This window comes from Clarias gariepinus, chromosome 3 (assembly GCF_024256425.1).
Source record: "Clarias gariepinus isolate MV-2021 ecotype Netherlands chromosome 3, CGAR_prim_01v2, whole genome shotgun sequence".
Classification (NCBI taxonomy): Eukaryota; Metazoa; Chordata; class Actinopteri; order Siluriformes; family Clariidae; genus Clarias; species Clarias gariepinus.
In genome coordinates this window covers 2,851,844-2,870,208 of record NC_071102.1, presented here as the reverse complement: position 1 = coordinate 2,870,208, position 18,365 = coordinate 2,851,844, and the positions used below count along the sequence as shown (strand labels likewise).

The following is an 18,365-nucleotide window of genomic DNA, read 5'->3' as shown; positions in this document are numbered from 1 at the left end:
CCCTAGATGGATATGCTAGAGGTGTGTCTACACCCAGAGATGATCCTCTGTTGGTAGAACCGTGTACTCACTCCCGTCTCCCTGGAGGGCTGCTTCTTTGCAGTTATGTCCTCAAAAGTCCTAGAAGAACATCGTTTAAAGTTCCCATTCTTCTTCAGAACGAAACGGCTCACGAAATTACACTCCCAAGAAAATGTTGCTTAGCTGAACTTTACATTCCATCGGCTTTGTCGTTACTAAGCGGCGCCTCTGTTGAACAGCACAAGTTAAAAACCCTTCATCCCTCGACCACTGTTGGCTGCAATGTTGTGTGCTCTACCAGCCTTAATAACAAGGTTACTTTCGATTTCACTAACTCACCTCTTCCTAAGGAATGGAGAAACAGGATTGCAGAGAAGCTCAATTCTATTCCTGAGGTTTTTGCGATGGATGGTCTTGACTATGGGCACACCACAGCGGTCAAGCACAAAATTCGCCTCTCTGACCCGACCCCTTTTAAACAGCGAGCAAGACCCATCCATCCCTCTGATTACGAAGCTGTTAGGCTCCATCTTCAAGAACTCAAAGATGCGAACATTATTAGGGAATCAGAAAGTCCATTTGCTTCACCTATAGTAGTCGTAAAAAAGAAAAATGGTTCGATTCGGCTTTGTGTAGACTATAGAAAGCTAAATAATCAAACAATAAAGGATGCCTATGCGCTGCCAAACATTGAAGAGACATTCTCTGCCTTAACGGGGTCCAAATGGTTTTCTGTTATGGACTTAAAATCGGGATACTATCAAGTTGAGGTCGAAGAGGAGGACAAACATAAGACAGCATTTGTGACACCCATGGGATTCTGGGAGTTTAACCGGATGCCACAGGGGGTGACAAATGCACCAAGCACTTTCCAGCGTGTCATGGAGAAGTGTATGGGCAGCCTGCATCTGAAAGAAGTCCTCATTTTTCTTGATGACCTAATTGTTTTTTCCAGCAGTCTGGAGGAACATGAGGAACGTCTCATGAGGGTCTTGAACAAATTAAAAGAATTTGGTCTAAAGTTGTCCCCAGACAAATGTCGTTTCTTTATGAAATCAGTAAAGTACCTTGGACATATTGTTTCAGATAATGGTGTAGAGACTGATCCTGATAAAATTGCAGCACTTACCACCTGGCCAAAACCTACTAACATCAGTGAGCTAAAATCTTTTCTAGGATTTACTGGATATTATCGTAGGTTTGTCAGAGACTACTCAAAGATCGCAAAGCCCTTAAATGCGCTGACTGCTGGTTACTGTCTATCTCAAAAGAAAAAGGGGTCTAAGTTTTTTTCAAACGTCGACTTTAAGAAGCCTTTTGGCGGCAAATGGACACCTGAGTGTGACGTTTCTTTTCAGACGTTAATTAAAAAACTCACCACCGCCCCAGTGTTGGGGTTTGCAAACCCAAATCGACCCTATATACTTCACACAGATGCCAGCCTACATGGTTTGGGTGCTGCCTTATATCAAGAACAAGAAGGCTATCTGAGGGTTATTGCATTTGCTAGCCGGGGGTTATCCAATTGTGAAAAGCGTTACCCCACACACAAGCTGGAGTTTTTGGCTTTGAAGTGGGCAATAACAGACAAGTTCTATGACTATTTGTACGGGGCAGAGTTTGTTGTCATGACAGACAACAACCCACTGACGTACATATTAACATCAGCCAAGCTTGATGCTGCTGGACACCGTTGGCTGGCAGCCTTATCAAATTTCAATTTCAGCCTTCAGTACAGAGCAGGGAAGAAAAATCAAGATGCCGACGGCCTTTCCCGGCGACCACACCATCCGTCGGATATAGATTCCAGTTCTAAGGCTGAGGATGACCGCATTAGTCAATTCATTTCTCAATTAATGGAAAAAGAGAGCACCACCTCATTTCCAAGTGAGGCGGTGAAAGCCATTTGCCAGAAACACCAGTTGTGTGAACTTGAGGCAGGCAAAGAGGAAGATCATTTATCTGCTGCTCTGGAATGTTTGGCCATGAATGCAGATGCCATTCCAGCAGGGTTCCTCCAGACAGATCTACTTCCTGGATTTAGCACTCTCCCTAGGATGTCTCTACAAGAGTGGGTAACAGAACAGTCACAGGACCCCACCCTAGGTAGAGTGATAGAACTCTTGAATACTGGTAAACGCCTCCCTTACCGTGTCAGATGCCATGAAACCCGTGAAGTTCAGTTGATACTCAGGGTAATGGATCAGCTTACCTTCATCGATGGAGTTCTATATAGGAAGCGCATGAACCAAGGGAAGTCTTCTTATCAACTTGTTCTTCCTCAGAAATATAGGGAAGTTGCATTGGAAGCCCTGCATGATTCGGTAGGACATATGGGAGGAGAACGGACATTAGATTTGGTTCGCACGCGCTTCTATTGGCCTAGGATGTCCTTAGACATTGAACGAAAGGTCAACACTTGTGAGAGATGCATCAGGAGGAAGGCCAAAGCAGAAAGAGCATTCCCTTTAGTCAATATAGAAACCAGCAGGCCCCTGGAACTCGTCTGTATGGACTATCTGTCTCTAGAGCCTGATAACAGTGGAACAAAGAACATCTTAGTTATCACAGACCACTTTACTAAATACGCAGTGGCAGTCCCAACCACTGATCAGAGAGCCAAAACAGTTGCCAAAGCTTTGTGGGGAAATTTCTTAGTGCATTACGGGATTCCTGAGCGTTTGCACAGCGACCAAGGCCGTGACTTTGAATCTGCTGTGATAAAGGATCTTTGTCTCTTGTTAGGGATAAAGAAGACTCGAACTACTCCTTATCACCCACGTGGAAATCCCGTAGAACGTTTCAATCGCACCCTTCTTCAAATGCTTGGGACTTTACAGGAAGAAGACAAAGCAAGATGGCGTGACCATGTTCAACCACTGGTACATGCCTATAACTGTACCAGGAATGATACGACTGGGTTCTCCCCATATCAACTAATGTTTGGAAGACAGCCAAGCCTTCCTATAGATGTGGCTTTTGGTATCACACCAGAAAGGGAAAAGAGAATCACTCACACAGAGTATGTCAAAAAGCTGCAGGAAAGTTTGCAAGAGAGTTATAAAACAGCTATTGAACATAGTAAAAAGATGGGTCTTCGTAACAAGCAAAGGTATGATTTGAAGGTGAGAGAATCTACCTTGCATGTTGGGGATCGTGTCCTTGTAAAAAATGTGGGCATAAGAGGAAAGCATAAGATAGCTGATCGATGGAGCAACACCATTTACCAAGTGGTGAAACAGATAAATGAATCTCCAGTTTATGTGGTGAAGCCTTTTACAATGAGTGGTCCTGAAAAAACGCTCCATCGAGATTTGCTCCTACCCTGTGGATTTTTGACTCCCACCATGTCCGTTGATGAGGGTGACAAAGTAAAGAGAAAGGTAAAGGTTCCATGCCCTAGGAAAACAACTGTAGGCCCAAATGAATTAGCACAAGAACCAGTCTATGATCATGAGAGAGAGGTAGAATATAATTTCCCTCAGATCACACCAGATACATCATATCCCACCATAACGATTGTTCGAGATGTGACTTACGAAGAAGCTACAAATGGTTCTGCCAGTGGAATTGCATTAAATCCTGATGCAAGGCCATTTCAACCTTTAGGAGAGAATGGAGAGGGGCGCTTACCTGAGGAAGTCCAGTCTTCCCACCACTTATCAGAAGAGGCCCCGACAGAAGATGCCATGCCTGCAAAGTTTCTGGGAGAGATGATGAGGAACTCACCTGTTGAGGAGTCTGAATCAATTAATGGCAATGATGATTCTAATCAAGAGTTGGTTGTTAATGGTGCTGAACCACTTGAGGCAAAGGCGAACGAAGCAAGAGAAGATCGACAAAACATTGATGCTGTTAGTGTGGAGTATATTGAGAATGCAGACGAACCTGTTGAAGAGGTGTTTGGGCTCAGGCGTTCCGTGCGACATAGGGAACAACCTGATAGACTGACCTATAAATCATTAGGTAGTCCCTTGGTATTAGTCATGCATTCCCTGTTAGATGGTCTAAGCCAAGCTTTTGCCCAAGCCCTTGAAGTCAGTACTTTTCCTGAAATTAGGGTGTTAGCTCAGGATACATCTGAACTCCTAAAAACTGCGCTACATGCAGAGGCGCATGCAGATTCAGGAGGGGAGGATGTAACCCCCTTAAGTTTTGCACTGTGACTTTAAGGGGTGGTGCAGTACCATGATTTGCACATTGGGGGCCGCTATGTCGATTTTCTGGTAGGGGAAGTGAAGAAGAAGAAAAAAAAAGAAGGCACATGGTGCTTAGCTTTGCAAAAGAGGAGATTTTTTGTTAGATGATTCTTGCTGTGTTTTTTTGCAAATCGTTTGAAGAATGTTCATTGTTACAGGAGGAGTTCAACTCTGGTGAGCTGTTTAATTTTTTCCCTTGACCGAAATGCATTTAGTGGATATGTTTACTAAGTAATAGTCAACCAATTATGTATGTTGTGTATGAAAAAAAACCAGTCAGAGTTAAAAGCTGATGACTGTTGTGAATAAATGTATACTTCTGTATAATTTGTACTCACAAACAAAGGTTGGGAAGGCTAATGGATTTAGATTTTGTCATATATATTTGATATTGTGCTCAGAAGCAAAATGTACATATATATATTATATATATATATATATAAATATAAATCTCTGTATTTTGGGTTTAAGAAGATTAACCTGCATGTTAACCCAGATTTAGCTGCACAATTGTACAGTATGTTTATTGTCATTGTTAAATGGTTAAGCTAATGTGTTGGTACATGTGACTGATGTTTTGCACTATGATTAATTTTTCTGATTTGTTCATAAAGTGGTGTTGTATACTAGGCTGGGATGGATCGGAGGAATATTTAATTGTGAATTGTGTTGCTTTATGTAGATTGGTTTTTTTCCCTTGCCGAGTCCGTCGTGTGATGTGATCAACTGTATAGTTGTGAACGATGGCGAGCCAGACCCAGTGAATTGGTGAAGATAGTCCTACTGCGGAGTCCAACCCCCGACCTATCCTATTGGAGGGATTCTTTGCAACTGCAGCTAAGCTGATATTTTACACTTTTACACTACCCGGGTAGTAGTAGAAAACAAGGCCTTTACATTTCACGGGAAAAAAAAGGATTCCACCACACCAGCGAATAACACAAGGGACCCGGAAAACTTTTGGACATTTTCATTATTTGGTTGTTTTTTTTCTTTCTGAATTTAAATTGAATTGTCTTTATCACATTCATGTGTTGCCGAGCCACTTACACATTCCTCTCTTCAATTGAGAAATTTACCAATTGTGTAATAAAACAGGCTGTTACTAGTTTTATATAAAGAGGCCTACGGATTTATTTAAATTATCCTCCAGAGAGTCGAACCTAGCCCATAGCAATATTGATTTCAGTGTTATATTATCCATTATCGTAGTATTACCTGTTACACGCGCGATATATCTTTGAGTCTTCTAGTGATGGGTTGTTCATGAACGATTTGTTCTTCGATAAACAGATCGAACAGCGAATTTAAGAATAAGAGCACTGAGTGCTCCCCGTGAGAAGCAGAAAACCAATGTGCTTAATCTACTGTAGCAATCAAAAGTGGTCACCTTCTCACCTTCTGGACAAAGATGGTTACTGCAGCAGGTGTTCCTGGCCTGCAAAAAATGGCCCTTCAAATTCTCACAATGTTTTCCTCAATGTACTGCTGTGAATCTGCTGTTTCAACTTTGAGCATGGTGAAAAACACATACCGCAGCTCCCTCACCAATGAACATTTACATCAGTGCCTCCACCTGGTCCTTACACCTTTTATGCCCAAGTTTCAACAATTAGTGGAACAAAAAAGATGTCACCATACACACTAAAAGGACTACCATGTCATTTCTGGGTATTGTTCGAAAATTTTGGGTTTGACTTTTTTGTAGTTCTCTATTTGAAATTGGACTGTCATTTTTCCAGACCTCGGACTGAATAGAAATTTGGTAAGTGGACCTTTCAAATTTATATTTGGGTACCTCTGGACTAGAAGATGATAAAAGATGACTTTAAAACAATATTTATACCAAACTGATGGCCTGAGCGGGACTCAAACTCCGGTCACTGCAAGATCACTGGTCACCACTGGACCACTAGGGGGCATGCTGTTAATGTTAGTAAATGCGTACAGTACAGTCGTGGCCAAAAGTTTTGAGAATTACATAAATATTGGAAATTGGAAAAGTTGCTGAAAAGTATAAAGTTTTTATAATAGCAATTTGCATATACTCCAGAATGTTATGAAGAGTGATCAGATGAATTGCATAGTCCTTCTTTGCCATGACAATTAACTTAATCCCAAAAAAACCTTTCCACTGCATTTTAATGCTGTAATTAAAGGACCTGCTGAGATCATTTCAGTAATCGTCTTGTTAACTCAGGTGAGAATGTTGACGAGCACTGGAAAAAGGCTTGTCCGGAGAAGAGAAGGTGAGCGCTACCATGAGTCCCGTGTCATACCAACAGTAAAGCATCCTGAGACCATTTATGTCTGGGGTTGCTTCTCATCCAAGGGAGTGGGCTCACTCACAATATTGCCCAAAAACACAGCCATGAATAAAGAATGGTACCAGAACACCCTCCAACAGCAACTTCTTCCAACAATCCAGCAACAGTTTGGTGAAGAACAATACATTTTCCAGCACGATGGAGCACCGGGCCAAAAGTGATAACTAAGTGGCTCGGGGACCAAAACATTGAAATTTTGCCCGGAAGTTGATTGAGAGCCCAGTCGAATTACAGAGGTCCTGAAAAAGAATGGCCAACACTGCAAATACTGACTCTTAGCATAAATGTCATGTAATTGTCGATAAAAGCCTTTGAAACGTATGAAGTGCTTGTAATTATATTTCAGTACATCACAGAAACAACTGAAACAAAGATCTAAAAGCAGTTGAGCAGCAAACGTTGTGAAAACTTATATTTGTGTCATTCTCAAAACTTTTGGCCACGACTGTACAGTACATACAGGACAACAGCAAATGACCAAAATATTAAAATATTACCAAAATATTAAAATAGAAAGCAGCTAAAAGGGGAAAAACATTTCTTTTTCTGGTGTCTGTTCTATAAAAGCGGATGTGATGCAGTTTAGACTTAAATATTGCAAACACTACACTATACTACAGTCTTTTGGGAGCTGAGACGCAATAATATAGCTGAAAGAAAATCAAACAGCGAGCATTACAGCATTATGAGATGCATAACATAAGCAAGGGCCTTAAGTGCTCAGACGTATGTTGAGATAAAAATTGTAAGTCACTCTGAATAAGGGTGTCTGCCAAATGCCTAAATGTAAACCCTGTTAGAAACTTAAGGGAGCATGGATACGCTCTGACATTGTGTGAACGGATGTTACTCTGCACCAGCGCTCCAAATAAAGGTTAGAACAACATTGTATTTGCGTTGTGGTCGTTTATTCAATGTTGTCAGTCTCGTCTTGGGCACGAGGCAGGGTACACCCTGGACAGGATGCCAATCCATCGTAGGGCATTCACACATACACACACTCAGGGCAATTTGGGAACGCGAATTAGCCTAACCTGTATATCTTTGGACTGTGGGAGGAAACCGACCAAGCGCGGGTAGAAGATGCAAACTCCATGCACACAGAGACGGGAATCAAGCCTGGCCGGGAATCGAACCCAGACCCTGGAGGTGCAAGGCGACAGTGCTCACCACTACACCACTGTGCCACTTGTTTGTCAACTTTCTGCTTATTTAAAATAAACAAGGAACAGCCCATGATTTTAGTCACACACAATACCATTATGCAGCACTTTTTTTTTGCTGACATGTTTCTTCACTCGGTGATTAATAACTCACCGTGAAGTCAAAATAAAAAATTAAACGGAGAATAAAACACGTGTCTAACCTCAGTGCTCTTCCTGATACAGCTTCCTGCTGCCCTGTAGCTATTAATGCAGGTCACATGACCCAGAGCCATAAAAGCTGTTTGTCTTAGAGTTGAAGATATGAAAAGGCTTTGTCCACACACACACACACACACACAAATGTACCTTTGCATATTTGGACCATGCCCACTATAATAATGAGAACAAGAGCAAGCAGTTTCCCAATGGTGAAGAAATCCTGGATGCGTGTGGCCCAGCGAACACTGGAGCAGTTCACCCACGTCAGTAACACTGAGAGAGAGAGAGAGAGAGAGAGATAAGATTAACACTTCAGTGAACTCACTCACATGAAATATAACAATAAACACATATCTTATCTGGAGCTGTAATGACATCATCATTTAGATTTCAATAACTAAATGAAACAATATTATGACAATCAATCAAATCAATCAATCAATCAATTGTTTAATCTATCCATAGTTACCATCTCATATGGACCATGTTTACTCAAAACCAGAAAGAACAACAGCGCATACTGTATTATATTGTCTTTATTTCTTAAGCAGCTATACTTCTAACAATCAAAACTACTACTTTTGTAGTAATTAACTAGTTTTAATTGACGTTGTTGTTGCTGATGGACGCCACAGTGCACCACCCGATCCAAACACAACTTGGCACAGGTTTTACGCCAGATACCCTTCCTGCAAGGAAATGCAACTTTCCCATTTTATCCGGGCGCGGGACCAGGACTGCTCACCACCTTTGAACAAATAAAAAGTGAATATTCAAATAAAAAGTGACCTAATAAAAGGATGATAAACCGGATTCAGGAACCTGCTGTGCAGGAGAGCAGATGAATAAGTATTGCCTCCCTCACTGGTTTTCAGGGGTTTACTCGACATGATTTACAAAAAAATAAAAGCAAAAAGTATAAACATATGTATCTGTGGTGTGCACAGGGCTTTAGGTTCACACTTGTTACTTTCAACAGAAAAAGTGCTGGCTTTGTTTTAAATCTCAGTTACGCTGTTTGGTTTTTCCCACATCGCCACATTTTGGGAAACATCGCATTTTATTCTAATGTGCACTGCTCAGTGTTTCAGGATCGACTTGTGGGAATGAGAAATTATTACTGCACTGCAAATCATCCTAAACATCATGTGGACTGATGGATATGTCACCATGATGCTCTCTGTTGTTTACGCAGAAATTCCCAGCATTTGATTTCGTTAAAAAAAACCTTCAAATGCCACACACACCCGGTCGAGTTCCATCATGGCCCAGATTAACCTTTAGAAAGCAGTAGATAAGTAGAGGAGAGGTTCACACGAGGCTGCAGATCCACTCGAGCCACTTTTTGCTTTCAGAAGAAGCCATTGTAATTGCAGAGAACCTCTCAGTACTGCTCTCTCTCTCTCTCTCTCTCTCTCTTTCTCACAGACTCATATTTCACTGTACAGCTTTGTCGGCTGTTGAAGTGGAGTCACGTGTTTCAGAGGGAAGCATCGCGGCGTGACGCAGCGGCTGAAGCGGGTGTGTGGCTCAGATTTCAGAAAGTAACGCTCAGGGGAAAATCACCATCATATGTCTTACATAAGATCTGGAAAATGTCTTACTGCCAGTCTCAAAGGGTTAATTATAGAGAGGAAGGAAAGAAAAGGGGACGGGGGAGAGAGAGTAACAAGTAAGAGGAGGAGAAAAGGAAAATGTAGGACGTAAAATGTTGAAGGGAAGGAAGAAGGAAAGGAGTGTGTGTATGGAGAAGGACCACATGGAGATAAACTAGGAGAGTGTGTGATGAACCGTTTAGCGGGAAAAGAGAATTAAGTGGAAAGAGTGGAGGTGAGACAAACGGCATGAGAGTGAGAAAGAAAGAATGAAAGAGACAGAGGAAAGAAAAAGTTTCACTGAAATGCATATACATTTTGTACATATTGTTTGTGTGTGTGTGTGTGTGTGTGTGTGTGTGTGTGTGTGTGTCCTGTCCCGTTTAACAGCTCCAGTGGAGATCCGGTGTCTCCAGGGCCGGCTAGTGCCGTGGATCCAGCAATGCGGCAATGGACACTGGGTAAAGGGGACATGACGTCCCCCTTCTCATCCATCACTGCCTGGAGCTGCCCGCCCCCATACACACACCACACACACACACCACACACACACACACACACACACACACAGAGTGAAGTTCACAGCCACACAAAAACTGGGAATTAGTCAGGATCTCAAAAAACACTGCTTTTGAATGACAGTCAGATAAAACCACACACACACACACACACACACACACACACACACACATACACACACACACATACACACACACACACTCACATACACACCAGTTGCCACTGCTGTTTTTGCTCAATTCGTGGCTTCTCATGTGAATCTTGTGCTTGTCAGTTTATAAAAGATCTTGATGTTTGGCTCTGAAACTCACACTACACTACACACTACACACTACACTATACACCACACTATACACTACACACTACACTATACACTACACTATACACTATACACTACACTATACACTACACTATACACTATACACTACACTATACACTACACACTACACTATACACTACACACTACACTATACACTACACTATACACTACACAATACACTATACACTACACTATACACTACACTATACACTACACACTACACTATACACTACACACTACACTATACACTACACTATACACTACACACTACACTACACTATACACTACACAATACACTATACACTACACTATACACTACACACTACACTACACACTACACTATACACTACACTATACACTACACAATACACTATACACTACACTATACACTACACTATACACTACACACTACACTATACACTATACACTACACTATACACTACACACTACACTATACACTACACTATACACTACACTATACACTACACTATATGCAAGACATTACAATATACAATACGTACAACACTATACACTAACCAATAAACTACATTATACTATACACTACACATTACAAGATACACTATACACTACACTATATACTTTACTATACACTACACACAGCACTATATCCTATACTATACACTACACTACACAGTACACTAAACACTACACTTCACTATACACTACACTGTAGACTAGACTACACTATACTATAAACTATACTATACACTGCACACTACGCTATACACTACACTATACTATACACTACACTATACTACACTATACACTACACTACACAGTACACTAAACACTACACTACACTATACACTACACTGTAGACTAGACTACACTATACTATAAACTATACTATACACTGCACACTACGCTATACACTACACTATACTATACACTACACTATACTACACTATACACTACACTATACTACACTATACACTACACTACACAGTACACTAAACACTACACTACACTATACACTACACTGTAGACTAGACTACACTATACTATAAACTATACTATACACTGCACACTACGCTATACACTACACTATACTATACACTACACTATACACTACACACTACACCATACACTACACTATACTATACATTACACTATACACTACACTATAAAAGAAAGAACAAAAGGAAGGAGAATAAAAAAATTAAACAAAGAAAGATGGAAAAAAAATAAGAATGAACAGCAGATTAAAGAACAACAGAAACAACAAAAAAGAAAGAAAGAAAGTCAGAACAAACAATAAAATAAGAGCAAGAAGAGAAAACGTGTTGCCCTCCCGGGGAGAAACAGGGATTAACACTAGACCTTGTTGGAAGTGTTGTCTCTCAGGTGAGTAAGCTACTTAGCCATTATACCCGTGAACTTAAATTATTTTGTCTTATTTTTGTGTTTAGGGAGTGTAAACTTTCGCAATCAAGCACATACTTGGTGTTAGTTTTGAATAATAATAATATCTACAGTGCAGTAATGCAAACCCACATCACACATCCACGGATCATCCGTATTAACACGACGTCTCGTCTTCCTCCTGTCTGTCTCACTGGACACTATAACCCGCTCCTGTGCCATGCGTGCACGTGGGTCGTCCTGCCACCGCTCTGGAAGATCTGCCAGGTGCCATGGCTGCGTCTCGCGCCCTCCACTCATGTCTTACTTCGTTCCCCAGTGTGTGTGTGTTTGTCTGTGTGTGTTATTTCCCCAAAGCGGAAGTTTGTCAACAGTAGCCAAATGGAGTTAAATGAACTCAATGCTAATGAGAGGAGAATTTCAATGGCGCTGCGAGAGCTCGGTGTGTGTGTTCTGCCAAGCGACAGAAACACTCAGGCCAAAAGTGAAGAGGGATTTCCTAAAGTGCCTAATTGACCCATAAAACCTACAAAAGACTCAATAAATAAGATGGAGGAGACTGGCGTGGAAACGCTCGGTGGTCTCGGCCTGCTGTACGGAGCAGGGACCGGGCCGACAAACAACAACCCACTCAGTTCACATACCAGGACACACTTCCAGGAGACGGACAGATTTTAACTGGAATGAATAAACCTGGTGTGTGTGTGTGTGTGTGTGTGTGTGTGTGTGTGTGTTTATAGTGTGTGTAGTAGGGATGCAACAATTAATCTACGCTGTCGTCTAAAAACTATCAAATTAGTTGCCAAAAGATTTAATTGTTGTGTAATTGTTTATTTGTTTCTCATTCCAGCTTAACATTTTATTGCAGCTACTTTGCTTTTCTTGGGTTTTAGATTTAGTTTCATCAGGAAAGACATTTTATTGACATAATCATCTTTATTATATTGATTGTTAGTTACCATGTGCGCAAAACACATATATATATGTAGAGTACGTAGTGTGTGTATGGGAAGGATGTATTGTTTACAGGCTATGAAGTGTGTGTACGTGCTGTATGTGTAGTGTGTGTATGTGCTGTATGTGTAGTGTGTGTATGTGCTGTATGTGTAGTGTGTGTACGTGCTGTATGTGTAGTGTGTGTACGTGCTGTATGTGTAGTGTGTGTACGTGCTGTATGTGTAGTGTGTGTACGTGCTGTATGTGTAGTGTGTGTACGAGCTGTATGTGTAGTGTGTGTATGTGTTGTATGTGTAGTGTGTGTACGTGCTGTATGTGTAGTGTGTGTACGAGCTGTATGTGTAGTGTGTGTATGTGCTGTATGTGTAGTGTGTGTATGTGCTGTATGTGTAGTGTGTGTACGAGCTGTATGTGTAGTGTGTGTATGTGCTGTATGTGTAGTGTGTGTATGTGTTGTATCTGTAGTGTGTGTATGTGCTGTATGTGTAGTGTGTGTATGTGCTGTATGTGTAGTGTGTGTATGTGCTGTATGTGTAGTGTGTGTATGTGCTGTATGTGTAGTGTGTGTATGTGCTGTATGTGTAGTGTGTGTACGTGCTGTATGTGTAGTGTGTGTATGTGCTGTATGTGTAGTGTGTGTATGTGCTATATGTGTAGTGTGTGTATGTGTAGTGTGTGTATGTGCTGTATGTGTAGTGTGTGTATGTGCTGTATGTGTAGTGTGTGTATGTGCTGTATGTGTAGTGTGTGTATGTGCTGTATGTGTAGTGTGTGTATGTGCTGTATGTGCTGTATGTGTAGTGTGTGTATGTGCTATATGTGTAGTGTGTGTATGTGTAGTGTGTGTATGTGTTGTATGTGTAGTGTGTGTATGTGCTGTATGTGTAGTGTGTGTATGTGCTGTATGTGTAGTGTGTGTATGTGCTGTATGTGTAGTGTGTGTACGTGCTGTATGTGTAGTGTGTGTACGTGCTGTATGTGTAGTGTGTGTATGTGCTGTATGTGTAGTGTGTGTACGTGCTGTATGTGTAGTGTGTGTATGTGCTGTATGTGTAGTGTGTGTATGTGCTGTATGTGTAGTGTGTGTATGTGTAGTGTGTGTATGTGCTGTATGTGTAGTGTGTGTATGTGCTGTATGTGTAGTGTGTGTATGTGCTGTATGTGTAGTGTGTGTATGTGCTGTATGTGTAGTGTGTGTATGTGCTGTATGTGTAGTGTGTGTATGTGCTGTATGTGTAGTGTGTGTATGTGCTGTAGCTGTAGTGTGTGTATGTGCTGTATGTGTAGTGTGTGTACGTGCTGTATGTGTAGTGTGTGTATGTGCTGTATGTGTAGTGTGTGTATGTGCTGTATGTGTAGTGTGTGTATGTGTAGTGTGTGTATGTGCTGTATGTGTAGTGTGTGTATGTGCTGTATGTGTAGTGTGTGTATGTGCTGTATGTGTAGTGTGTGTATGTGCTGTATGTGTAGTGTGTGTATGTGCTGTATGTGTAGTGTGTGTATGTGCTGTATGTGTAGTGTGTGTACGTGCTGTATGTGTAGTGTGTGTATGTGTAGTGTGTGTAGTGTGTGTATGTGCTGTATGTGTAGTGTGTGTACGTGCTGTATGTGTAGTGTGTGTACGTGCTGTATGTGTAGTGTGTGTATGTGCTGTATGTGTAGTGTGTGTACGTGCTGTATGTGTAGTGTGTGTATGTGCTGTATGTGTAGTGTGTGTACGTGTTGTATGTGTAGTGTGTGTATGTGTAGTGTGTGTATGTGCTGTATGTGTAGTGTGTGTACGTGCTGTATGTGTAGTGTGTGTACGTGTTGTATGTGTAGTGTGTGTACGTGCTGTATGTGTAGTGTGTGTATGTGCTGTTGGTGTAGTGTGTGTATGTGCTGTTGGTGTAGTGTGTGTATGTGCTGTATGTGTAGTGTGTGTACGTGCTGTTGGTGAATTTAAACCCTTTTACACAAAGCAAAAAGAGTGATGATGTAAGTAAATAATATTAATAAAGCACTGTAACCATGACAACGCTTCCACCAGTGTTAGCTAATTTCCGCTAACTAACTAGTCTTGTTTTACTTGCTGTCCAAATTAATAGGGAACTTGTGCACACAGGTTCAGTTAAAGTGGGACGTCATGTCGAGGTGCATGTAGGGGTGGACTTCCCAAACAAGCACACACACACACACACACACACACACACACACACACTTATCTTTTGTCGTAAACCCAAAGCACTACATCACCCGTATTTGTGCTCCTCACTTGACGCCTAACGTGACCCCAGACCTGTCTGAGGGCGAAGTCTCTCAAAGTATAGACATTTCGTCTATAATCGCTCTCATATGAGCTTAATACACAGACGGGAGTGTCTTTTTTTTTTTATTTTAAGCGGCCACATTCCCAGAGCATCACACACTTATAAACACGTGCTGTGTGAAAGTGACAGTAAACACAAAGGGCTGATTGTCAGTTTTAGGGAAATAATAATAAGAAACTATGAAGCAGGTATCCGGAGCAGTAACCCGCTGTTCGCCGATTACACACACACACAAACACACACACACACACACACACACACACACACACACACACACACACATTCTTAGAGTGTTGCGTCATGCTGCAGCATTAAAGCGGCGAGACTGAAGCTGTGTGCAAAGTTTACATTCCAGCTTCTGGGAATCGTCTCATATTTCGAAGTGGACCGTCGTGGAAGACTTTCCTCACTGCTTGTGAACAGTAATGTTAAATAATCCTACACTGTGTTAAACTAAAGTCTCAATATACTGTACTGTATGTCATATCTTCTGTATTTCACTATGTTTAATGTGTCAATCAAACATTATGTGTAAGTACAAAATAAAACAAATTAAACGTGTGTATATATAGAGCTGAGTGTATAAGTTTGTATCCCCCTCCCCCAAACATAGGTTTCTGTAAATGATTTTAAATCCTATATCTATGTTACAGTTTAACCAGACAGCATGCAGTGGGGAGATTACGGCCTGTACCAGGGGTGTGTTTATAACCGAGTTTACATTTACAGCGGGCTCCTAAGAAAATCTCCTTTTCTGTTTCATTCGTTCATTATACAGATTGATTTTAGATGGACTGGTTGTGCAAAAAAACTCTGACTACTGAACTGTGTTTAAAATCATATCATCTAATTTCGGTGTCTTTTACAAAATCATGCATCAGGGACGAACCAGGAACCTGCTGCTTCATGTCAGGTCAAAGCACTCCACCCTGACGTGGATTGGTTTTCTATAACATTACAAGACCTCCTATTAGATGGCTGATGCAGTGTGAGGGATATCAGTTTGTTTCTAGTCATGTAGGTTACACACCATAAACCCCTGTAAGAGCTCAAAGCACTGATCACTGCATACACTATGTCACTGATTTTGTACTATTTAATTCCGAGGGGGCCAATAATTGAGTGTACAGTAGTTTGCATGCTCTCATCGTGCTTGGCGGGTTTCCTCCGGGTGCTCCAGTTTCCTCCTACAGTCCAAAGACATGCAGGTAAGGCTAACTGGTATTCCCCAATGGCCTGTAGTGTGTATTTAAATGTGTGTGTGTTTACAGATGATTTATTATGTCCTAAACTTTACGGTTCTACATTTTTCCACATCAGACAGACAGTGTGGAGATAAATCAGGTGTGTGTATCTCCTGAGTGCAGACTGAGATATACACTAACTGTGTGTGTGTGTGTGAGTGATGAAGGGTTTTAAACCTGTCGTGTGTACCGTGTGTAATGATTTAATCGCTCACTCCTTGCTGTGTTCCAGTTTGTTCACCTGTGTGTGTTTGTTCACTTCCCCCACCTGGTTAGGGTTTGTCGAAGTTTTATGAAGGTGCCACACACTCCTCACACACTGTGTGTAGAAGCAGGTGTGACGAGCAGGTGCAGGAGGACACACTCACACTGGATATCAGATCACCTGCTGTGTGTTTGTGTCTGATTCTGTCATGGAGTTCGAGTTGTATCTTGATCCAGCTGGTGAGGAATGGGAACAGAATGTGTACGCATGTGTGTGTGTGTGTGTGTGTGTGTGTGTGGAAAGACTGCACGAACCTGACCTTGTCACATTCGCTCAGAACATTCATTAGGGGAGGGCGAGACTCTATTTGCCTCTGTCGGTCTTTCTGTCTCTCTTATTGTCTCTATCTTTCTGTCTCTCTCTCTGTCTGCCTGTCTCACTCTTTTTCTTTCTCTCCATCTTTCTGTCTCTCTGTCTTGTGGTCTCTATCTCTCTATTCCTTCCCAGCTTTCTCTGTCATTGTCTGTCTCTCTGTCAACTTTTGTATTTCTTTTTCTCTGCATTTCTTTAACCTTCTCCTTCTGGTTGTCTCTCTCTCTTTCGTTCCTTCCTGCCCCCCAGTCTAGCACTCTTACTCTCTTTCTCTGTCTCTCTGTCTCTACCTTTATATCTCCTTCTTCGATCTTTCCTTCCAGCCCTCTCTCCCCCTCCGTCTTTGTTTCTGTCTCTTTATCGTTCTCTCACACTCTTGTTCCCACACACACATCTACACAAATATTCGCTGAATATGGAACACAAAAACAAAGAGAATAACAAATGCAGGTCTAAAATCATAGGGTCTAAAATCACCCATAGGGTGACGGAGTCTCGACACGACGTGGAGAAACCCGGACGACGTGTCAGACGATCCACTGAGAAAGATTTGGTGTTACTTAAAGCCCATTTTTCATCCTGGTCTATTTTATGATCTGACAGCTGAGCTACGCTCCCATTGGCCGTTTTCGCAGCGGCGGCGCCCCTCCCACCTCCTATTGCGATGCTGTTGCCGCGGCGACATCCAGGGCCCAAAAAACAATGTACAATGCGGGTGGCGCTCAAAGCCTGGTACCATTACAGAGGCTGACACTTCGCCATGTGAGGATCAGGTGCTCCGTCTGCCATCTCTGACACACACTCGACCTGACCTTACAAACACACACACACACACTCGACCTGACCTTAAACACACACTCATGCACAAAACCCTGAACTTGACCTCTGACCCTGTTTAGGTGTCCTAAATGCACTAAAGTTTGCTGTCGAGTATTAAAACAGCTGGATAATGGCGTATCTGTAAAAAAAAAAAAAACGTCCTCACAGTAAATTATGAGTGAATTTTATATAAACACAAACTGAGTGACTGCAGCGAATAAGAATTTTAGACTTTTTTTGATTTTTTTTTTTTGCATATTTGTCACATGTAAATGATCAGATCATAAAATGAAGTTTAACATTACACAAACGTAACCTGAGTACGAACAAAATATAGTTTGTAATTAATTATTTCATTCATTAGGGAAAAAAGCTGTACAAGCCTGTCTGGCCCTATGTGAAGGGTATTATATACACAGTGAGGTCAATAAGTATTTGATCACCCTGTGATTTTGCAAGTTCTCTTACTTAGAAATTATGGTTACGTTGCCAAATGCTGGGAAAACGTAAAACAGTAAACAACCCAGACACAACATCGCAAATATGACTTTAAAATTATATATTATCTATTTATGTCATTTACTCTTATTGCTCAGCTGAAACACATCCATGAGAGGATTATCTCGTCTTTAGCAGCCAAGCTCTCGAACCCCTGCCTCGACAGTGAGTGTGTTTTGTGTGGAAGAGACGTGAGATGTGTGTGTGGGGAAGAATCCCTCCGGTCAGGATTTC

At 41.6% G+C, this 18,365-nt stretch overlaps 1 protein-coding gene across 1 annotated transcript in view; it reads right to left on the bottom strand.

Annotated features, from left to right (window-relative positions):
• The window catches only part of slc7a10a (solute carrier family 7 member 10a), a 44,212-nt gene that overhangs the window by 13,571 nt on the left and 12,276 nt on the right, over positions 1-18,365 (bottom strand). Inside the window, exon 4 of the mRNA XM_053492256.1 lies at positions 8,059-8,184. Within this exon, the coding sequence (XP_053348231.1) occupies positions 8,059-8,184 (126 nt within the window). The remainder of the gene's footprint in view (positions 1-8,058; positions 8,185-18,365) is intronic.